The sequence below is a fragment of the Sorghum bicolor genome, chromosome 5, assembly GCF_000003195.3.
Source record: "Sorghum bicolor cultivar BTx623 chromosome 5, Sorghum_bicolor_NCBIv3, whole genome shotgun sequence".
Classification (NCBI taxonomy): Eukaryota; Viridiplantae; Streptophyta; class Magnoliopsida; order Poales; family Poaceae; genus Sorghum; species Sorghum bicolor.
Genome location: NC_012874.2, coordinates 67,953,923 through 67,971,887, shown reverse-complemented (window position 1 = coordinate 67,971,887; position 17,965 = coordinate 67,953,923). Strand labels below are relative to the sequence as shown.

Genomic DNA, 17,965 nt, shown 5'->3' with positions numbered 1-17,965 from the left:
CGAGCTCGAACGATGCCTATATATATATACGGCCGGACAGACACGGGCTCCACGATGGGTGTACAAATGTGTGTGCCAACGTGGCAACGTGGCAGGCCAAGCTTGTGAGAGAGTGATCCATGTCCATACTATTTATGGGACCATGTCACATGAAAACGTCAGCTTGAAGTTTTATGTCACCATGTCAGAACACGATGGCTACTGTGTTTGATACAGTAGTACTCAGTATTTTTCTGTTGGCTTGGCTAATAAGGTATGATTGAAAGTACCGTTTACTGATTTGTTGGAAGAGAAAAATATCGTTAAATGGTTGACAGATTCGACAGATAAGCTCAATCGAACAGAATGAGTTTGTTCAATTTTTTTTAAAAAAAAAGCTCTGTGGGCGAGAATATTAGGCTCAAAGTATTATATTTATGCTGAGTTCTCGAACCATTTGAAATTGTAGACTTTCCGAGTGTGGAGTTTCCTGTAGGTACGATTTGAAAATCTCGAGCTCCATCAGAAATTCTTGAGCTCTAATAAGCAGATTCTGACTAGCTTATATATATATACTGTACAAGTGTACATGAACTTCGCACGAACGAAGAAATAATGGAATTTCGTACTGTATTACTGGAAGTACGTACTTGCCTATATAGCTATTTCAATCAAGTCAAACAAGCCTTAAAAGATGCGGTTTTGGGGAAGCTCGATCTAAAAACGGAAAACAGCCATTTTCAAGAGGACGGGAATATGATCTCGTGCCCTCTTCTAGTTTAGTTTACCTCCTGTCGTGCCGCCTGTTGGTGGTTAAAAATTGCGGGCAGGTTCACTGAACCTGAATTCCTGTCGAGATAAGTTGCATGCATGCACGGACTCTTCTTTGGATTCATTCTTTGGCATCTTATTAATAACGAGATGCTTTTCCAAGTTCCTTCGTTCGGCAGGAAAAAAAAAGGTGATGCGTTTTCTTGCTGGAATCAACGAGCTAAAGGCACGCACGCAAAATGCTTGCGTCACCACTCATGGAACCTACTACCTCACCGATGGCAGCAGCAACGCCGCAAGCAGTGGCGGACCCAGGATTTGACCAAGACTAGGGCCAAATTCTGGTGGCCAAAATCCAAAAGCTATAACGTATAGTATAGCTTTATAGGACCATATATATACACACGTATATCACAGAAAATAAAAATTCTCAAGCAAAGTTTGCAAATTCAAAGAAATTCTTGAACTATATAATTAATAGTACGATACAATAATATCAACGAGAACATTGAAAAATAAATACCTATTGTCTAGTGAAGATTTGGATGCTTTCTGCTTGCTCTTGCTCTGGATCTGGCAGTGGAGGATGGTTGATTCGTCGTTCTTGTTCACCAACTCGAGAGAAATACGATGCAATACTCCTTGCTCTCTTCATCTAATTAGAAACAAAAGTTCACAATTAGTAAGTGAAATCAAGAGAAAAAAAACTAAATTACCGAATTACTAAAAAATTGAAGAAATACCTTCAGGGGTGACTGGGTGAGCCGGGCAGCCGTGGCCCCTGCGCTGCGCCCCTGCGCCTGCGGCCCTGCGAGCTGCGGCGCCTGCGGCCTGCCTGCTTGCGCGCTGCGGGCTGCGGCCTACGGCGGCCGGCGCCCGGCGCTGCGCGGCTGCGCCCTTGGTGGCCGACTGACCGGCGCGGCGGCGCCTGCGAGCTGCGTGCCTGCGTCCGCGCCGCGACCGCGAGGAGGGAAGCGCCGCGCCGAGCCGCCGAGAGTCGAGAGAGGAGGGAGAGGGAGAGGGACTGAGGGAGGGAGAGCGGACCGAGGACCGGCGACCGCCGCGCCGAGAGAGGAGGGCAGGGCTGGCTGCGGAGCGAGCCGCGAGCGTGCGTGCGGCGGCGGACTGGGAGTGGGAGCGAGCGAGCGTGGGACTGAGCGTGCCCTAGTTCTTTTGTTTGGTGGGCTTTTATTTTGGGCCAAATCTGAAGAGGTGCTCCTAAATTTTTTGGGCCATGACTAGGGCCCCGGCCCTAGTGGCCCTAGGCCTGGGCCCGCCCCTGGCCGCAAGCATTTAGCATGAACAACCTATTCATGCAAGTAGATAGATACTCCTCCGTCTTGTAATATAGTGCGGTAGCATTCAAAAATTATCCTCAAATATAATACATTTTAAAGATCAAGAACTAATTTTACATTAAATATTTTTCCACTTATCAGCCAATCATCATTAACCACGTTGACGATAGTGTCTGATATGATTAGGAAATAAAATGAGGGTACATTATATCTTTTATGTTCTTTTTTAATTTGTCTTAAAATTCTTAAAATACATTATATTATAAGGCAGATGGAGTAGATAGATAACAAAAATATATGCAGTTAGTACACAACTAGTCAGTGGTGGAACAAAAATAATAATAATGGGCCAGGCCAGGACTAAGGTACGAAATTTTTATTGTAGTAATATGTGTAAAAATAAATACAAAGCTAGACTGACCATAGTGTGATACAACGCTCATCTACTCCTTCTAGCAGACATCGACTACCTAGTCACTTAGGAATTTTATTGGACAACCACAAGGTAAGCATGTAAAAGCAGCAAAAATTAGAGCGTGCATTTGGAGACAGCTTTCTCAATCACCCTCGCTTGTCACTGTTCCCAGTACCTACAACTACTACAGAATTGACAATCATTGTTGGACTATCACTACCGGTTCATTATGGCTTTAACTTTAGTTCTAGGACAACCGACAGTGATAGGTCGACTATCACTAGCGGTTTGTAGCTTCGACCAGTAGTGATAGGCATGGTATTATCACTACCGATTAAGACATGAACCAGCATTGATACTTTATCACTACGGTTCAAAAACAACTGGTAGTGATGGGCCGATAGTGAATGTTAGTTCTGCAGTGGCGACGGTAGTCAAAACAATGAAAACTAGCATCAAAGGGGTGCGGTGGCCAAGTATTTGCGATTTACATAGTTGAATGACCAATGATTTCTTATTATTATTATTATTAATGATTGGAGTCTACTGTCTACTAGATTGACGTTCACATCTATCTGATTTTTCAGAGAATTTTAAGGATTTATCTTCTTTCTAATAATGTGCTTTATGAGGATTAATGTAGGTGCTCACTTATTGTTCCTAATTAAATTAATAGTAAGTTTCCTTGAACCTCATGTTAAATTATAGCTGTAAGAAACTAACGTTAGCCTCAACTCACAAAGAATTCTTTATCATTGACAACGTGATAATCGTTATGTAATGGGTCTACTACCTAAGAGGACTTTTAGGATAGTCTTAGTTTCATTCTTATTAAATGGGCGCTACAGAAGCACATTTGAAGACATAGCACTGAACTTATGAAGAGAAAAAAGGGATGAGTTTCATCTTTGTGAAACTAGGTGTGCACTTTTTCCAAAAACATGGAAATTGGTCCAAGATAGCATTGACTGAAAAAATAATCGTCCAAATATACGCATCACATATTTAATGCTTTGAGTAGCTTATGAAACAACAAAAAATACAACTAAACATTAGAGACTAGCAGTTTTTTTATGCAAATATATGGAGTATTTGGAGAAAAAAGGTGCATAAAAATTGAAGTATTGAAGTCAGGAAAAAGGCCACGAGTGACGCGTTAGGCAATCAGAGGTCCCCTTTGTGAGCAAACACTCATCAGCCACATAGCCGTGTACACCCTTGTCTAGCTAGCTAGTGCGTGCCAAATGTTGCTCAACTAATAGAAAAAAGTTTCATGGTGATCGCTGGACAGCTCAGCACCAATTAGATAAGTTTTTGGTCCCTTAACAAACAAGTTATCAATCAGTCAGATAAGGTTTTGGTCCCTTAACAAAGAAGTTATCTTTAGTGAATGCAAAGCAGTTACCTTTGTGAGATCAATTAGGTACTCTGCACCAGCCTCCTATATATGTAATACTGCAAGAGCTGTGTAAAACTGGCCTCGCTAGAAGCCTACAAGATAGAGGAAATTTGGTGTGCCAAATAAGTAGTGAAACCATGTCTTTTCTTGCAGGAACCCATGCTGTAACAAACATAGACCACTTCTATGTGGCAAACAGACATGGATGGCACAATGCCAAATGATTGGTGCAACTTTGGTGATCCATTGCCCCAAACAAGTCACAAGTCATGATCCACTATCATCGTGCTGATACCACTAGTCCCTTGTCCTGACACTTTCTGGTTTCAAAATGCCCTTCTTACACAGGAGAAAAAATTTTTTTGCTTCCCTTTTTAATCTGTTTCCTTCTGCAACAATAACTGTGGCTAAAGTTTGATCCATGATTAAAAAAAAAATACCCTAGAAAAAAATCCATTTCCGTAAGGAAATCACAATATCCCCTGACCCACATGTTTGCGATTAACAATGATTTTGAGGGCGCCCAGAAGGGATTATGCAAGTTTCCAGGGAATTTCACCACTTTCAGCTTCGGCGTTTTAAGAAACAGAGTAGAGGGAACATGATCTCGTCATCATAAACTGTAGACATCTCATATGACAAGGGAACCCATGGTCCCAATTTTTATTTCGAAAGAATTCTTGCTCATACTTGCATGAAGCAACTGAATAATGTAAAGGCAGGGTTAATTACAGATTTTTTTTTATAACTGGGTTAATTACAGATTTAAGAACAGATGGACCATGAGATGTGTTCTGCTTCACAGCAACCCTCTAGCTCCCATCTGATCAGTTCAGACATTTCTTTTCGGACGGTCATGATTGGTTCACAGCAGCATTTTGACTGACGTCCATGCTCATGTGGTTATAAGCAAGAGGTGCGTACATCCATGTATCTTCAGAGCTCAGGAGCTGTTACAGAAAAACGGGAAGTAAATGTCATGCTCTTGCACATAGAATTAGTATTTTTGAAAGCAGAGTATACACTGCACAGGCTGATGTTGCACATGATGGAGAACTAGAATTGTGAACTAAAGTTTCTTCCAATGTTGATCTGACTTAACTCGGACACAAAAAAAGTACCTTTATTTGCAGCTGCAGGAACTTGACATACTGAACTGCTTCCTCTAGCATAGTGCTCATGTCAACCTGCAAATGCAAAGAGAACAACTTATCTTCAGTGTTCACACAAAAGTTTGCACAAATTGCTAGGCCTTGAAAACACAATTTGATAGTAAAACAGTTGAGGATCATTAAATAAATACAAAAGAAAAGAACTTACTTTGGTGCCATTAGGAATTAGCTGCTGCAGCGTCCTTAGTCTTTCATTGATCCTCTCTCTTCTCCTCTGTTATATAGTATGACTAAGCCATCAGAAAACAAAAACTATTGATTCAGTGATCCTTCAAGATTAGCAAGGAGTACTTCTGACCTTTGCGTAAAGGCTCTGTAAATCCTTTGAGGACCGACTACGACCTCTTGAACTGGTACTTTGTTTCAGAACAACAGATTCTTCACACACACCAATTGAATCATCTTCAGAGCTGCAGCTCCAGGAACAGCTCTGACTGACAAGCTCTGTGTTAATCTCGTCAGCAGGAGCATTTGAACTTGTCCTCGATACCTACAAAAATTGCACCAGAAAGGGTCAGAACAGCCTTTTTCTTTTCAACAATACATAATGTCATAAAATATGAAGTAAAAATCAAACTTCACTTACCAGGGCAATGGTTCGGAGTTTCTTAGCATTCTTACTCTTCTTATTCTCATCCATAAGACATACCCTCTTGATGCCTGTAACTTCATTAGTAATTGGAGCGAAAACCTGACTCTGGTGATCAAAGCACCAAACTGCACCAGTGTCCAGACATTGCTCTTTATCAAAGGGCTCATTTTCAACACAAGAACTAGTGCTGCTGTTGGGAGAAGAAAGGCAGGAATCAGCATTGCTGCTGCTCCAAAACATAGACTGCAAGTGAGCAATCATCTCAGATTCCTCGCTCCAAATGGATGCAGAATTTGCTTCCATTCTGCTGACAGAACCTTCAACTCTATGCTCTAGTACTCCTAAGGTCTGTGGCAAGTGCTGCAGGTAATATGTCTGAAAACACAGTACAGGTAAGGGCACATTTATACCACACTATTGCGGAATATTTTCAGATATAAATTCGACTCGAGTTCCATGCTAATCTTAATAAGAATAGAATGACAACTAAGCCACAATAGTTTATGCCTGATGCACCAAAACCCCAATCCCTCATGATCTGATTGTGTCCCAAAGGATCCAAGAGAATCATGGTGTCATAAATTCTTCATCTGAGAAAAGAGATGACTTATAAATAAGGCGCCCATTAAATGATCCACATGATATGCAACTGGACTAAGAAAAGACAAGAGTAGGAGCTGGACTGAATAATAAAAATGGAAGTGTAGGTGATCATGGAGAAGTGCTGGAAGTTCATTAAAAAATGGCAGTCTCAGGTAGTCAGCTCAGTTTGCAATCCTGAACATCTTTTCTTGTGGCTTCTCACTTGTGAGAAACATTCATGATGTGCAACATGCCTACTGCAGGGCTGAAGCTTTTCAACTGAAGTCTAAGCCTCTCTTGAGAATAACAGAAGATTGTCAACAGGATAAATGCAAAGGCTACCTAAGCAGATAACCTCAAGTCATTAAGTCAGTTACTATGTATAATAGGACAGATCAAGAGGTCCTCCATTTTTTTGTATTAAGCATGACAAACATGGCTTGTGGGGTAGCATCCTGGTATTAACAAGGGGGCTGCAGGAACATATTGGCAATTTGACCCACAGATCACGACATACAACTATGAATGCACAAGCAATCAATTAAGCAAATTGTCCAAGTTGATAATCGTCTTCAGCCACAAAAAACCTAGCAAGCTGTCCTTTAGTTAGGTGCTGACTTCAAAGGATCATCCGGACATTAATGAGCCACGAGCAACCAGTTTTTTTATTCCACCTGATTAGAGATGGAACAAGAATAATAAATTAGCAGAATATTCCAGAGTGTAGAGATGCATTGATGGCAAATGGGACTGACCTTTTTTATGAAATGACGAGAGGTGTAAATCCTATAGTAAGAGAAGTGTTGTTGAATAGAACTAATAATGCTAGGCCAGATATCATGAGAACACAAGATTACTGTGACACACGATTAAGCAATGAGGTATACAGACGTATATAGCAACTGGATCATGCAGACATTGACTAAGAAGCAATCCACATCATTTTGTCAAATTGCATATATTCAACTGAATTATGCACCCAAGCCAGCACAGACATGTTTGGCAATTGAATCATGCAGGTATTTATAAGGATATAATATCCAGAACGAAGACTCAGAATTCAAGTAGCTTTTAAAGTAGAGATTTAGGATCACATCAAATCATTTATATTCATCTCATTTGACAATCATAAAGCTGATTTTTGGTGTAAGAAGACCAAACATAATAATCTAACAAAGAAATGTTTCCTTCATGAAACAACAAAATATAAACACGATCCTAAACACTACATTTCTTTATACACTCATGACTGAGTAAATAATCACATAACAGCAGCACAACCTCTCTTCATGTTGTCCCCGTAATGTAACTCACATGTGAAACAAAGAATACTAATACTAAGAATTTTACAGCACCGATGTAGGTTGTATTTCATCAGACTTCGAAAATGATGATAACCTTTAACAAACTGGTGCGTCAACCTTTTGGTCCACTCAGAACAAAAACAAAAACATAATTGAAACCTTATTCAAACAAAAACCAAATCCAAGCATATCAAGGTTATGGTATAATAATATCATCTCAGGAAACAGGCTACGCACTGCAGCTGGAATAGTTCTGCTGAAATAATTCTGAGCTTGCCAGGTTGCCAATCAGCAGAAATAATTCTGCTGGGCAGTGTTAACCAGAAGAAATGATTCAGCTAGCCAGAGCCAATCCTCAAGGAGCACTGAAAGGTTGAAAACAGTTACAATTTCAACCCAATGCTGTTTTGTACAAACAATATGCTCACATATATTTATAGCACAGCTTCAAATCTGTGTATTGATCCATACAACCATGGCTCACAAAACAATAGTAGTAAGACAGTAAGATAAATTAACTACAGAAGCTATCAAATCAATCCACAATGGAAACTCTAGAATATCATCAATGAGAGCTAAATTCCACCTAAGCTGCACATCACAGTACCATCCACTATACCAGCCAAACAAACCAGAAGTTATTACATTCACACTTCAATATCCTTGAGTGTAATAGCCATCATTCATCTTTGACACCAATAACACATGTAAGAACCAATACAAACAAGATAAGAACACCAAATATCAAGCGTAACAAAATATTTCAATCTTCTGATTACAGATGGTCCAACAGGCACATGGTACCCATCAAAAATTTTAACAAGTTTACTAGCACATGAGTCTCAAGTTCTGAACAAAATGCTTAAGCACATAATTTAGGCCTTCTAATGAAGCATCCATTTCTTTGATCCAGGAAGTTCTCCACTACACAGAGTAGATTCTTCAACGGTACTGCAAGTGCAAGAACAAAATATATGAGATGCGGGCTAATGTAGCAAAAAAAAAACAGCTAGCTTGACAGCTCTACATGGAGGGCGTATAAAGCCATACATACAGTTGAAACAATTTCAACTAATAATACAAATACAGTTAGACTATCACTTAATATAATATTTCTACTGATCCAGGGCAAATTAATCCCAATAACAACTCTACTGCACAATCATGTATACCTTGATGAAGCCAATGTCCTTGGCGTTGCTGCGGAAGCACTGCCTGCAGCACATGAGCCCGTACTTCCTGATCAGACCATGAGGATTCGCACAGACCCGGCTGCAAAAACACAACCATGTTCAGAGTTACCAAGGCCATTTTGTTGTGTCATATTTTTTTGAGAAAAAGCATACTCTTTGGGCATATATAGGTAAAAATGGTCCATTTTACAATTTTTTTAACAGAACATAATCCTTTAAAAGCAGTAACCCTTTTGTGTTGCACAGGCTAGGCATAAATACACAAAAGAGCACAAACTCATTCATTAATAAAACAATTAGTGCTGCCATTGAGCAGCAAAATAAGAACCAGGTTATGAAACAACTATCCTGCCATAAATAGGTTAATCATCAAACGGCAGATGAAAGCAGCAGCTAGACATAACCAGCTGAAATTACAATACCTACATCGAACTGATACAAAACTAAAAGAAGCAAGCATTTTTCACAAAGAGGGGTTATATGAGTTGCACATCATGACTCTGGTTGTAACTGCACATCATGTCTCGGTTGTAATAACACGCTAATCCAAGAAACTACTTCAAGAATCATTTCGGTAAGCCTGTGATGTAGACGAGCTGTCCAATAAGCAGCAATAACGGCAACACGCATCTAAAGAACACCCATTTTCAGCAACCAAAATAATCAAGGACATACGACCCTAATCCAAAAACTTGAGGTGGCTAAGCCAACCATCAAAACGAGTGAGAACCTCAACAGATCCAACGAGTCTACATATCACAAGCAGGCGATTCACATCTGAAAAGCGCCAAGAACAGAGGATCCGAGCGTCGCGGGAAAGTTACCAGACGCGGGAGCCGGGGCCGTAGTTCTTGGGGTGGGAGTTCCAGACGTTGGAGTGGCCCATCGCGTCGTGCTCTTCGCTCCTCCTCTTCCTTCCTTCACGGCGGCGGCGGCGCGCAAGGAACAGCAGAGAGATGGGAAGCGTAGAAGGCGGCGGCGGCAGGTGGAGCGGAGAATATATAGTGGGGTGGGAGGCGCGGAACCCTAGCTCTGTGACCCGGGCCTTGGGCCAGGCCTTTGCTGAATAGAGATGTGGGCCGCCCTTTCGGGCTGGCTCAGTTATGGGCCGAGCCCTCGTTCTGACCAGACCCAAGCGTCTGGATTGAACTGGGCTTAGGTTGACTATATTTACAGCGAAATTCCTCGATGGCCCAATTGGTTAGACTACGGGTTAAGCCTTTTCTTTTTCTTCTTAAAAAAAAAAAGTCTATTTTACCTCCCTAAACTATTCTGAAAGTTTAGTTTTTCTTCCTGGACTCTAAATGAGTCACCTCCCTCAACTTTTAAAACTATTCATTTTACCTCCCTAACCCGATTATAGGTGGTTTTCAAAGGTGGTTGTGTCCTTTTCTTTTTTATTTATTTTGGCTGAATATTTGAAAATTTTAGTAAATCACGGTAAAATCATAAAATGAAAAGTTCAATTCTGTTGGAGTTCGCTTATATAGTCTACATACCGAATATAAAAAAGATAGAATCACCATTAAAAAGTTGAGAAAGGTTGTTTACCGGTTTGGAGTTCATCGAGGAAAATTGGACTTTGAGGATGGTTCAGGGAGGTAAAATGGTTTTTTTTTTCCTTCATATCATCCCATTATCAGACGTGTTTGTGTTGTCACCTTTGTTGGCCAAGCCAAAAGTTGGCCCGCCAAGTATCAAAAAAAAAAGGTTGGCCTGCCAAGGGTTTTTGTCGTCATTTGGTTGGCAGCAAAATATTAGTCTTCCCTATCGGATTTTAGAGTTTTAATGCATAATGTTTTTTCCAGAAAAAATAGCTGATTGGCTGTATGAATCGTTGGAAAGTCTACCTACCTAAACTATCAACAACAATCCACTTTTTCTCCTAGGTCTGACATGGTGCCACGTAGGATTAAACACCGCCAAATCAGTTAGGATGTGATTTGGACAGTATTAAACAGCTTAGGATCCAATAGTACTCCGTGAAACGATGTCAGTACTTTTTTTGGAAGCCCAATCAAAATGGTAGTACAAGGCCTTCTTTTTTGGGACAATTTAAATAACGTATCCATGTGCTCCTTGTTTACTGCTATATATATGTGTTGACAAAATAATTGTCCAAAGGAGGCTGATCCAGTCTTTTTCTGAGAAAGCAAGCTAGGTCGGGTTCCAAAACCGGCTAGGCGGGGTTTAAGCCTAATGCTGGATTTTATGATTCCGTCTGTGAGTGGCTTCATAAAAAAATAAAAAGATTCCGTCTGAGATTAGTTGTTTTTTCATGTATTTTGCAAGGGATTTCGATTTCTCACTAGGTAAGACCATCTCCTCCTTATAAATATAAAAGACATAACCGATTGAGAGACCCAATACATCTAGACGATCAAAGTCTAATGTCTTGTCCTAATCTCTTCCAACCCCATATTGTTGTTCATCATTTGATTCGGCGACCAAGGATATTGTCGTAGGCATGCTGGCCGACCTAGAGCAACCTGACGACATTCGTCTGATAGGTCCACTATCGGGTGAGAGCTTTGACGATTCGTTTGCTACTTTGCTCGAAAACTAGCCGTTCTTCATCATGTGTAAGCATAATTGGTTATCCCTTGGTGGTTTGCTCTAAACCTCGCCGTTTTTCACCACATAAATGTGATACTTGTTGCTCTCATGTGTTTCTAGACAAATCTTAGAAAACGAGAGGCCAGTTTTTAGCAGAAACTGTGTTGCCTAGATTCATTTTGCAATTCGAGCATCCCGACTCTTTGTGTCGTGTGACCGATCTTTGCATCAGTATACCAATTTTGTTTATAGGGATCAGCGTGTATATATAACATATACCATTCAGAAAAATATAAAAAATCTATGCATGGAGCATCAAAATCATGTTTTCTACCAGGAAGAAGCATGAATGGAATGTAATGTTCTCTCTCTATTTGATGCAATAATATAGAGATACGCTTGTATATTCGTCTAAAATGTCATGACTGAAAGTATTGTTTGCTAATTTATTTTGATAGAAAAATACCGTTGAATGACTGGCAGATTCGTTACACGAGCTCAAGCGAACAAGTAACTGTGAGCTCGTTCAAAACTTGATCTGCTATATCCAACAATCGTCTCTTTCCTGAAAGTGGGTGCCATCTGATGCTGGTTCTTGCATTGTTGGTAACATGCATGCATAAATTCCGTGGTGCATTCCATGCATATGATTGTAACGAAAACGAGACGTTCGATGCAGCAGAATCGGATCCCTTTTTTTTTTGGTATTCATGAATTATTGTTCAGATGAATCAGTTAGTGGTGACCGGATTTTGGACTGCAAATTGCAGAGAACGGACGAGCCGCAGCAGCTGAAGGGGATCTATAGAGAACAAGACCTTTTTCCCTTTTTCGTTTTTTGGTAGGAAATCATGCTTGCATGCACTCTCGCTTTTGAAAACAACTTGTGGCCGCTTTGTTACTTTGATGGTCAACTAAATTTTAAGCCACATATATTCGTTTGTCTTGTTAGGCGTCCGGCCTGACGGTCGACAGGTGTACGTACCTATCTCTTTTGTAAATATAAAAATGCAGAGAAAAGCTGATTAAAAAATGCAGAGTAAAGTGTGAAACGACAGCGAGAAAAGTCCCAAGTTTTCAGCTGTTATGGAACAGGAACTGGCAGGAGTAGCTTTGTCCACGTGTGGCTTCTGGTAACCGTCGCCAAACTGCCTTTTTCTTGTTAGGTAATGATAAAAACTACAGTTTCTATACTTGTTAATTTTTATATATGCTACATATAAAAATCATAGTTTCAATGAATAGTTTCTAATACCGAATAAATTTTTATCCAATGATGTGCATTCTTTCTCCAATCTCTACCGATTATATACTTTCATGTCTTGGTTTCGTATAGACATGTTTCTAACTTAGACCTGATTTTTATGATCTTTGTTCTCCCTCTTTAATAACTACCTTACCACGCATCAGTAAAACGCTTAGATAACAATACAATTAATGTCCATAAAGACTATAATAGTTTCTGCGTTGAGAGTGCCCTTACACAAGAGGACCGGACCACCACTGTTGGGAAGCTGCTCTCCGCACTCCCCAGCAGTACGGTGAATAGTGAACCTTCTCACTCGGTGCCGTGAGAGGTCTGAACTCCAGCGGACAGCAGACTCAATCGTAGGTGAAAACAGTGAATGCTCTCTCTCTTATTAATGGCGGTGTCACGCCCCTTATATAGGGCCTGGAAACCGACCTAATGACATTTACATAAATGCCCCGTGACGGTGGGGGAATATTCCAGTATATCCTTTCATCGCAGTCTACTGACCCTAATACACCTGCGTAATTTCACATTGCAAACCCTTCGTTCATCCTTTGACTGGGGCCTCAGCAGGTCGGAGGCTTGGATCCTCCGCCCAATTGCGGATCCTCCGACGCTCTGGTGTCGGAGGTTCCGCAGCCCGGCTGGTCGGAGGTTGCTCGACCCGGCCACCCCGGAAGTTCCTCCTTAGCCTGGTCCAGTCGGAGGTTCCTTGGCCTGGCTGCGTTCTCCCGCCATCCTCGGACCCGGGAGGGTCGGAGGCTCCAACCTTTCCTCGCTCGTGGACCTCCGCCGGTGTCTCAGTCCCTGCACACACTTTGCACGACCAGACGAGTCGTCAACATTAGCATTTCCCGTCGAAGGATATCCTCCGACGTTTCAGGCGTCGGAGGTTCCTCAGGTGAAGGATAACCTCCGACGCTACCAGGGGGAAGGATGCAGCTTTTCCCCAACAGTTCCCCCCTTTTTGGGCTAATGGCACTCCTGCGGTCCATGTGCTCAAAAACATGCTACGCTGCGGAGACTATGAGCATGGTTGCTGCCTTCCCCCCTGGTGCGCAGGATGTGTTTGTTAGCAGATGTTGGATAACTGTTTCTTTTACTTAGTCATTAATTTTCTTGGTTTCTTTATTTTGCCGGGATCCTCCGATCATTGCTGCTATGTTAGTTTGATATCCTACGCGTGTTAGATTGCGGAGGATTGCGGAGGATACTATTGCCGTTGGAGTTAGCCGTTGGCATTGACGATGCGCAACGGTCTGGCCGATTCCTCCGCTTATAGCCGTTGGGCGCGGGGAATCGCAACGGCCGCGCGGTCGCAGGCCCCCCCCCTATAAAAGGGGATGCTGGGGAGCTTTGAGCTCTCACCCCTGCTGCTCATTGCCTGCACACATTCCTTCGCTACATCTTTTTCTCTGAGCTGCTCGCGTGCGTTTTTGTTTAGTTCTAAAGTATTGTCGGAGGTTTTACGGTGGCTCAGCTTCCTCCACCGCGTCCTTCGAGGTCAGATTTTTCTGGTCCTTTGCGCAATTTCCTTAGTGTGAGGTCCGGAGGTTGGCTGCGGAGGTTTGAGGAGTGGATGCTTGAGGTGGCCGCAGCTCGAGATCTGGAGGAGACGTTATCTGACGTCGAAGCTTCTGTTGGTGACCTGATCAGTGCGAAGGAGTTTGAGGAGATGGCGGCGATTACTTTTGAGTTCGGGCAGTCGACTGTGGGGACGGAGGATATCGCTGATATGGTTGAGGCTAGGTTTTTCAAGGAAGGTCGGGCGGAGGCTCCTCCTGCGGGTCAAACGGTGCCTGCGCCTGGTGAAGGTTATGCTGTTGTTTTTAGGGATTTCTTCACCTGCGGGCTTAGGATGCCTCCATATCATTTCCTTCGCGAAGTGATGGAGAGCTTCAACGTGGAGCTACAGCATTTCAGTCCCAATGGGATACTGACACTTAGCAAATTCGCTTGGGCGTGTGAATCCTACGGAGCAATGCCCCACATTGATACTTTCTGCTCGTATTTTGAACTTCAGCGTCAGCCTAAGAAGGTGAAGGATGCCGAAGGTGTTGAGTGCATTGCGCAGTTTGGAAGCTGCGCGTTTATGCCGCGCCGCACAATGCCTGGGCCAAGGTGCGAGATCTCCTACTGCCAAAAGGGTAAGTGGGAGAAGGATTGGATGAGAGCCTGGTTCTACGTGAGGACCCCCGCTGCGTCGAAGACTTTAGATGACGGCAGTGTTGATAAAGTTTATCCTTACGCGTCGCTGATGAAGGAGCTAAAGCCTTTCTCGAAGGTTGATCCTTCGCAGGAGATGTCGGAGGAGCGACTGGCTTGTGATAAGGCATTTGCGCTGGCGTGCCGATATTCCGGAGGCCGGGATTTGGTTGAGGAGATGGTCGCTGCTGACTACTGGCCCCTTGGCCGCAGGACCGATGAGTTCACCATTGAGATGGTGCAAGTTCCTGTGTTTGGTCCTCCGGAGGGGTTGCCGTTTCCCCGGTTCGGCGCGGGTATTCCGGAGGATGAGACCAAGGAGTCCTTCCTTGATCGTGTGGAGGTTTCTGCCCGGAGGATCGTCGGGAAGATCTCGGAGAAGGAATATCTCCAGCGTAGGTCTGCGCTTGGGACGATGCCCCGGTTCAACCGCGTTTTTGAGGAATTGGGGATCGAGTATGAGGATTATGTTATTCCTCCGGATGTGTTGCTTGGGTTGGAGAAGAAGAAGGACTCCTCGAAGGCTGTTGCTTTGGCGGAGTCGAAGAAGAGGAAAGGGGGCGGCGCAGTAAAGCAACTTGCGAAGAAGCGGAGGGCGGAGGTTGTGCTAGAGACTCCTGTGGAGTCTTCCTCCGCCCGCTCATCTGGTGCCGAGTCAAACTCGGTAGCTTCTGCACCTGCGGGGGCCGCTGCTGCTGGTGGAGCTCCTGAAGTTGAAGCTTCGCGTGCGGTCTCCTCTGTGCGCGCGCCTTTCGCGTCTCTTCTTGGGGAGGAGTCTTCCGACGCGGAGGCCCCTGAGGCGAGCCCTGCGCGGGAGGCAAATCCTGCAGCGTCTGAGGGTCCGCGCGTGGCTTCAGTTGGCGGAGGGTCTCCGCCTAAGGAGGTTCAGGTGGAGTCCAGCGACGAAGCTGAGTCCGCCTCTGTTCGGAGGATCAGGAGGGCGGAGGCTCCCCTTCGTCCGGCTGGTGACGGTATTGATTCATTGTACATGGGTAATGATTTTTGTTGATTATTTGTTTTTCTGCAAGTTTTGATTGACTTGGTCTCATGTTTTTGGTTTATCTTTCAGCGGATGTTTTTGCTGGGCTGGCTACCGCGGAGGAGATGGCTAAAGGCGCCAGCGTTGCGCAGGAGGGGCTTGCCGTTCCTCCGCCGCGTGAGCCTGCGCCTTCTGCGTTGGCCAACAGGCCTTCGCCTGCTGATGTTCTTGGTCCTGGTGAGTTTCTTCTTTTTGGCTCAACAGTTTTGTTTGTTTTTGGCGTTTTATTCTAAGGTTTGTTTTTGTTATGCGCAGGTGCTTCTGAACCTTCGATCACAGGTTGGACTGATGCCTTGCGCGAGGTTCATTCCTTGGTCGGAGGTTAGTGTTCTGGCCTCCGCCAAAGGTTTTTTGTTTCTTACGATGTTTTTTCTTAATTGTTTTTGCTTTACAGATCGTTTTCGTCAGAAGCTTCGCGGCATGGACTTTGACACGCTCCTTCGCGTGCAGTATGAGCATCATAGCCTTGTATGTTTGTGATTTGTTATATCTTCCTTCGCGGTTTTTCACTCGGAGGTTTGTTGTAACTATTTATTTTTGAGCAGGGTCATCACATGGCTGCCGCCTTGGAGGAGCGTTGCTCCCGGGAGGTTATCTGCCGTGATGAGGCGATTGGTGCTCTGAAGAAGGAGAACGAGACCTTGGAAGCTGAGAAGGCTCGTCTGTCGGAGGAGGTTAAGGAGTTTTCCTCCGTCAGGAGGGAGGTTGATTCCCTGAGAAAGGAGAGGGATGACTATAAGGCTGGGTCGGAGGTTCTGAAGAAAGAGAAAGAAGATGCCGAAGCTTCGGCGGCGGTCCTCCGCACAAGTGTCGCTGAGGCGGGGAGAGTTAGGGACTTAGCCCTGCAGCGAGCCGAGAAGGCGGAGGACATTGCTGAACGCCTTCGCAAAGAGCTTGACGCTGAGCGGACGTCTGCGGCTGAGCTGCAGACTCGCATACAGAAGGCGGAAGCGGAGGCTGCAGCTATTGTCGGGCTCTATGCCGACTCGCTTGCGAAGTTTGGGGGAAGCACCTCTGCTCCTCCGCCCGGCGGCGATGTTGGGGCTGCCCTCGCATGGCTGAAGTCTCACATCCGCATGCTCCCCGACTTTGTCGGGGGTGCTGTTGATTTTGGGGCTTTGGCCGCGGTTAGCTCCTTCGCTAGGCTTTTACGCCGCGGAGGTTGCTCTCACGCGGAGGGAGTCGCCAAGGAGGAATTTGCCGCGGCGGAGGATGTTGGCGAAGGCACCCCTTCCCTGCGCAAATCTGTCCGGAACTTTATCAGTTCGTTCTGGATTAGGTTTGGGCGGGATGAGGCGAAGAAAATGGCGGAGGATCGTCGAGCTGAGGTTTGTATTATTTGGTTATTTCTTTTTGTATTTTGCTTTGCTGCTTTGCAATGTTACTTAAGATGAGTATTTTGTAGGAGATTGCGAAGAAGAAGGCTAAGGTTGACAAGGCCGGTCCTTCGCGTCCACCGAGGGAGACGCGTCCTCCGACCCAGGCTGAAGCGGAGGCTCGTGATGCTGGTGCCAAAGCTCCGGAGGGATCTGGTGCCAAGGTTTCAGAGACGGCCGAGGCTTCTGCTCCTCCTCCGCCTCAGGTGTGAGGCTTTTTAGTTTTTTAGGTTTTTCTTAGTCTTTTTTGCGTCCAAGCATGTGACGCTTTTTTGTAAGTAAGGCCGGAGGTTGTGCTTTAATTTGTAAAGACTGTTGAAAATATAATATATTGAGTTGTTTTCAGATAAGCCTTTGTTTTACACTTTGATCCTGCGCAGGTCTCTGGCGGAGGACCTGCGCAGGATAATTACATTACTCCCCTTTCAATTTTTTACAAAGGGATTTATGTTTCTGGCGAATTGTGGGAGTACTGGCGAATTGCCTTCCCTAACATGAGATTGGTGGATATGTTTGAGTTTGTTGGATATGATATTGATGGCGAAGGATCTGAATTTATTCGGTCGCTTGCGCGCCGAGGTTCATGGCCTCCGGCTTAGGTGGAGGTTTTTGTTTTTCTTTTCGTTTATCGTAGGTTTTACTTGTATTTTTTGACATGATTTGATGTGTTTATGTAGTTGCCATATCCCATCCTTCGCATCTTTGGTGAGAGGGATAGGGTACGCTGGGTGGCGGGGGCTTCTGAGGATGTTGCTGAGCCTTTTCTTCAAGGTTTTCCGGAGGTTCGAAAGCTTCGTTTGGCTTTTTAGTTTTATCCTTCGTTTGTGTTGGC

The 17,965-nt window shown here is 44.1% G+C and overlaps 3 protein-coding genes across 3 annotated transcripts; 1 reads left to right on the top strand and 2 right to left on the bottom strand.

The window, feature by feature from the left end:
* LOC8068325 (transcription factor bHLH54) lies at positions 4,499–7,995 on the bottom strand. Its single transcript, XM_002449849.2, has 5 exons — positions 5,621–7,995; positions 5,333–5,524; positions 5,183–5,248; positions 4,984–5,049; positions 4,499–4,812 (listed from the first exon to the last, which is right to left on the bottom strand). Exons 1-5 carry the CDS (start codon positions 5,927–5,929, stop codon positions 4,717–4,719), a joined length of 729 nt encoding a protein of 242 aa, XP_002449894.1. The 5' UTR covers positions 5,930–7,995; the 3' UTR covers positions 4,499–4,716.
* LOC8079144 (40S ribosomal protein S29) lies at positions 8,140–9,688 on the bottom strand. The gene is made up of 3 exons (XM_002449848.2): positions 9,530–9,688; positions 8,685–8,784; positions 8,140–8,463 (listed from the first exon to the last, which is right to left on the bottom strand). The coding sequence occupies exons 1-3, from the start codon at positions 9,589–9,591 to the stop codon at positions 8,455–8,457; spliced, it is 171 nt and encodes a 56-aa protein (XP_002449893.1). The 5' UTR covers positions 9,592–9,688; the 3' UTR covers positions 8,140–8,454.
* Positions 16,807–17,417, top strand: LOC110435398. Its single transcript, XM_021460898.1, has 2 exons — positions 16,807–17,085; positions 17,163–17,417. The coding sequence occupies exons 1-2, from the start codon at positions 16,834–16,836 to the stop codon at positions 17,343–17,345; spliced, it is 435 nt and encodes a 144-aa protein (XP_021316573.1). The 5' UTR covers positions 16,807–16,833; the 3' UTR covers positions 17,346–17,417.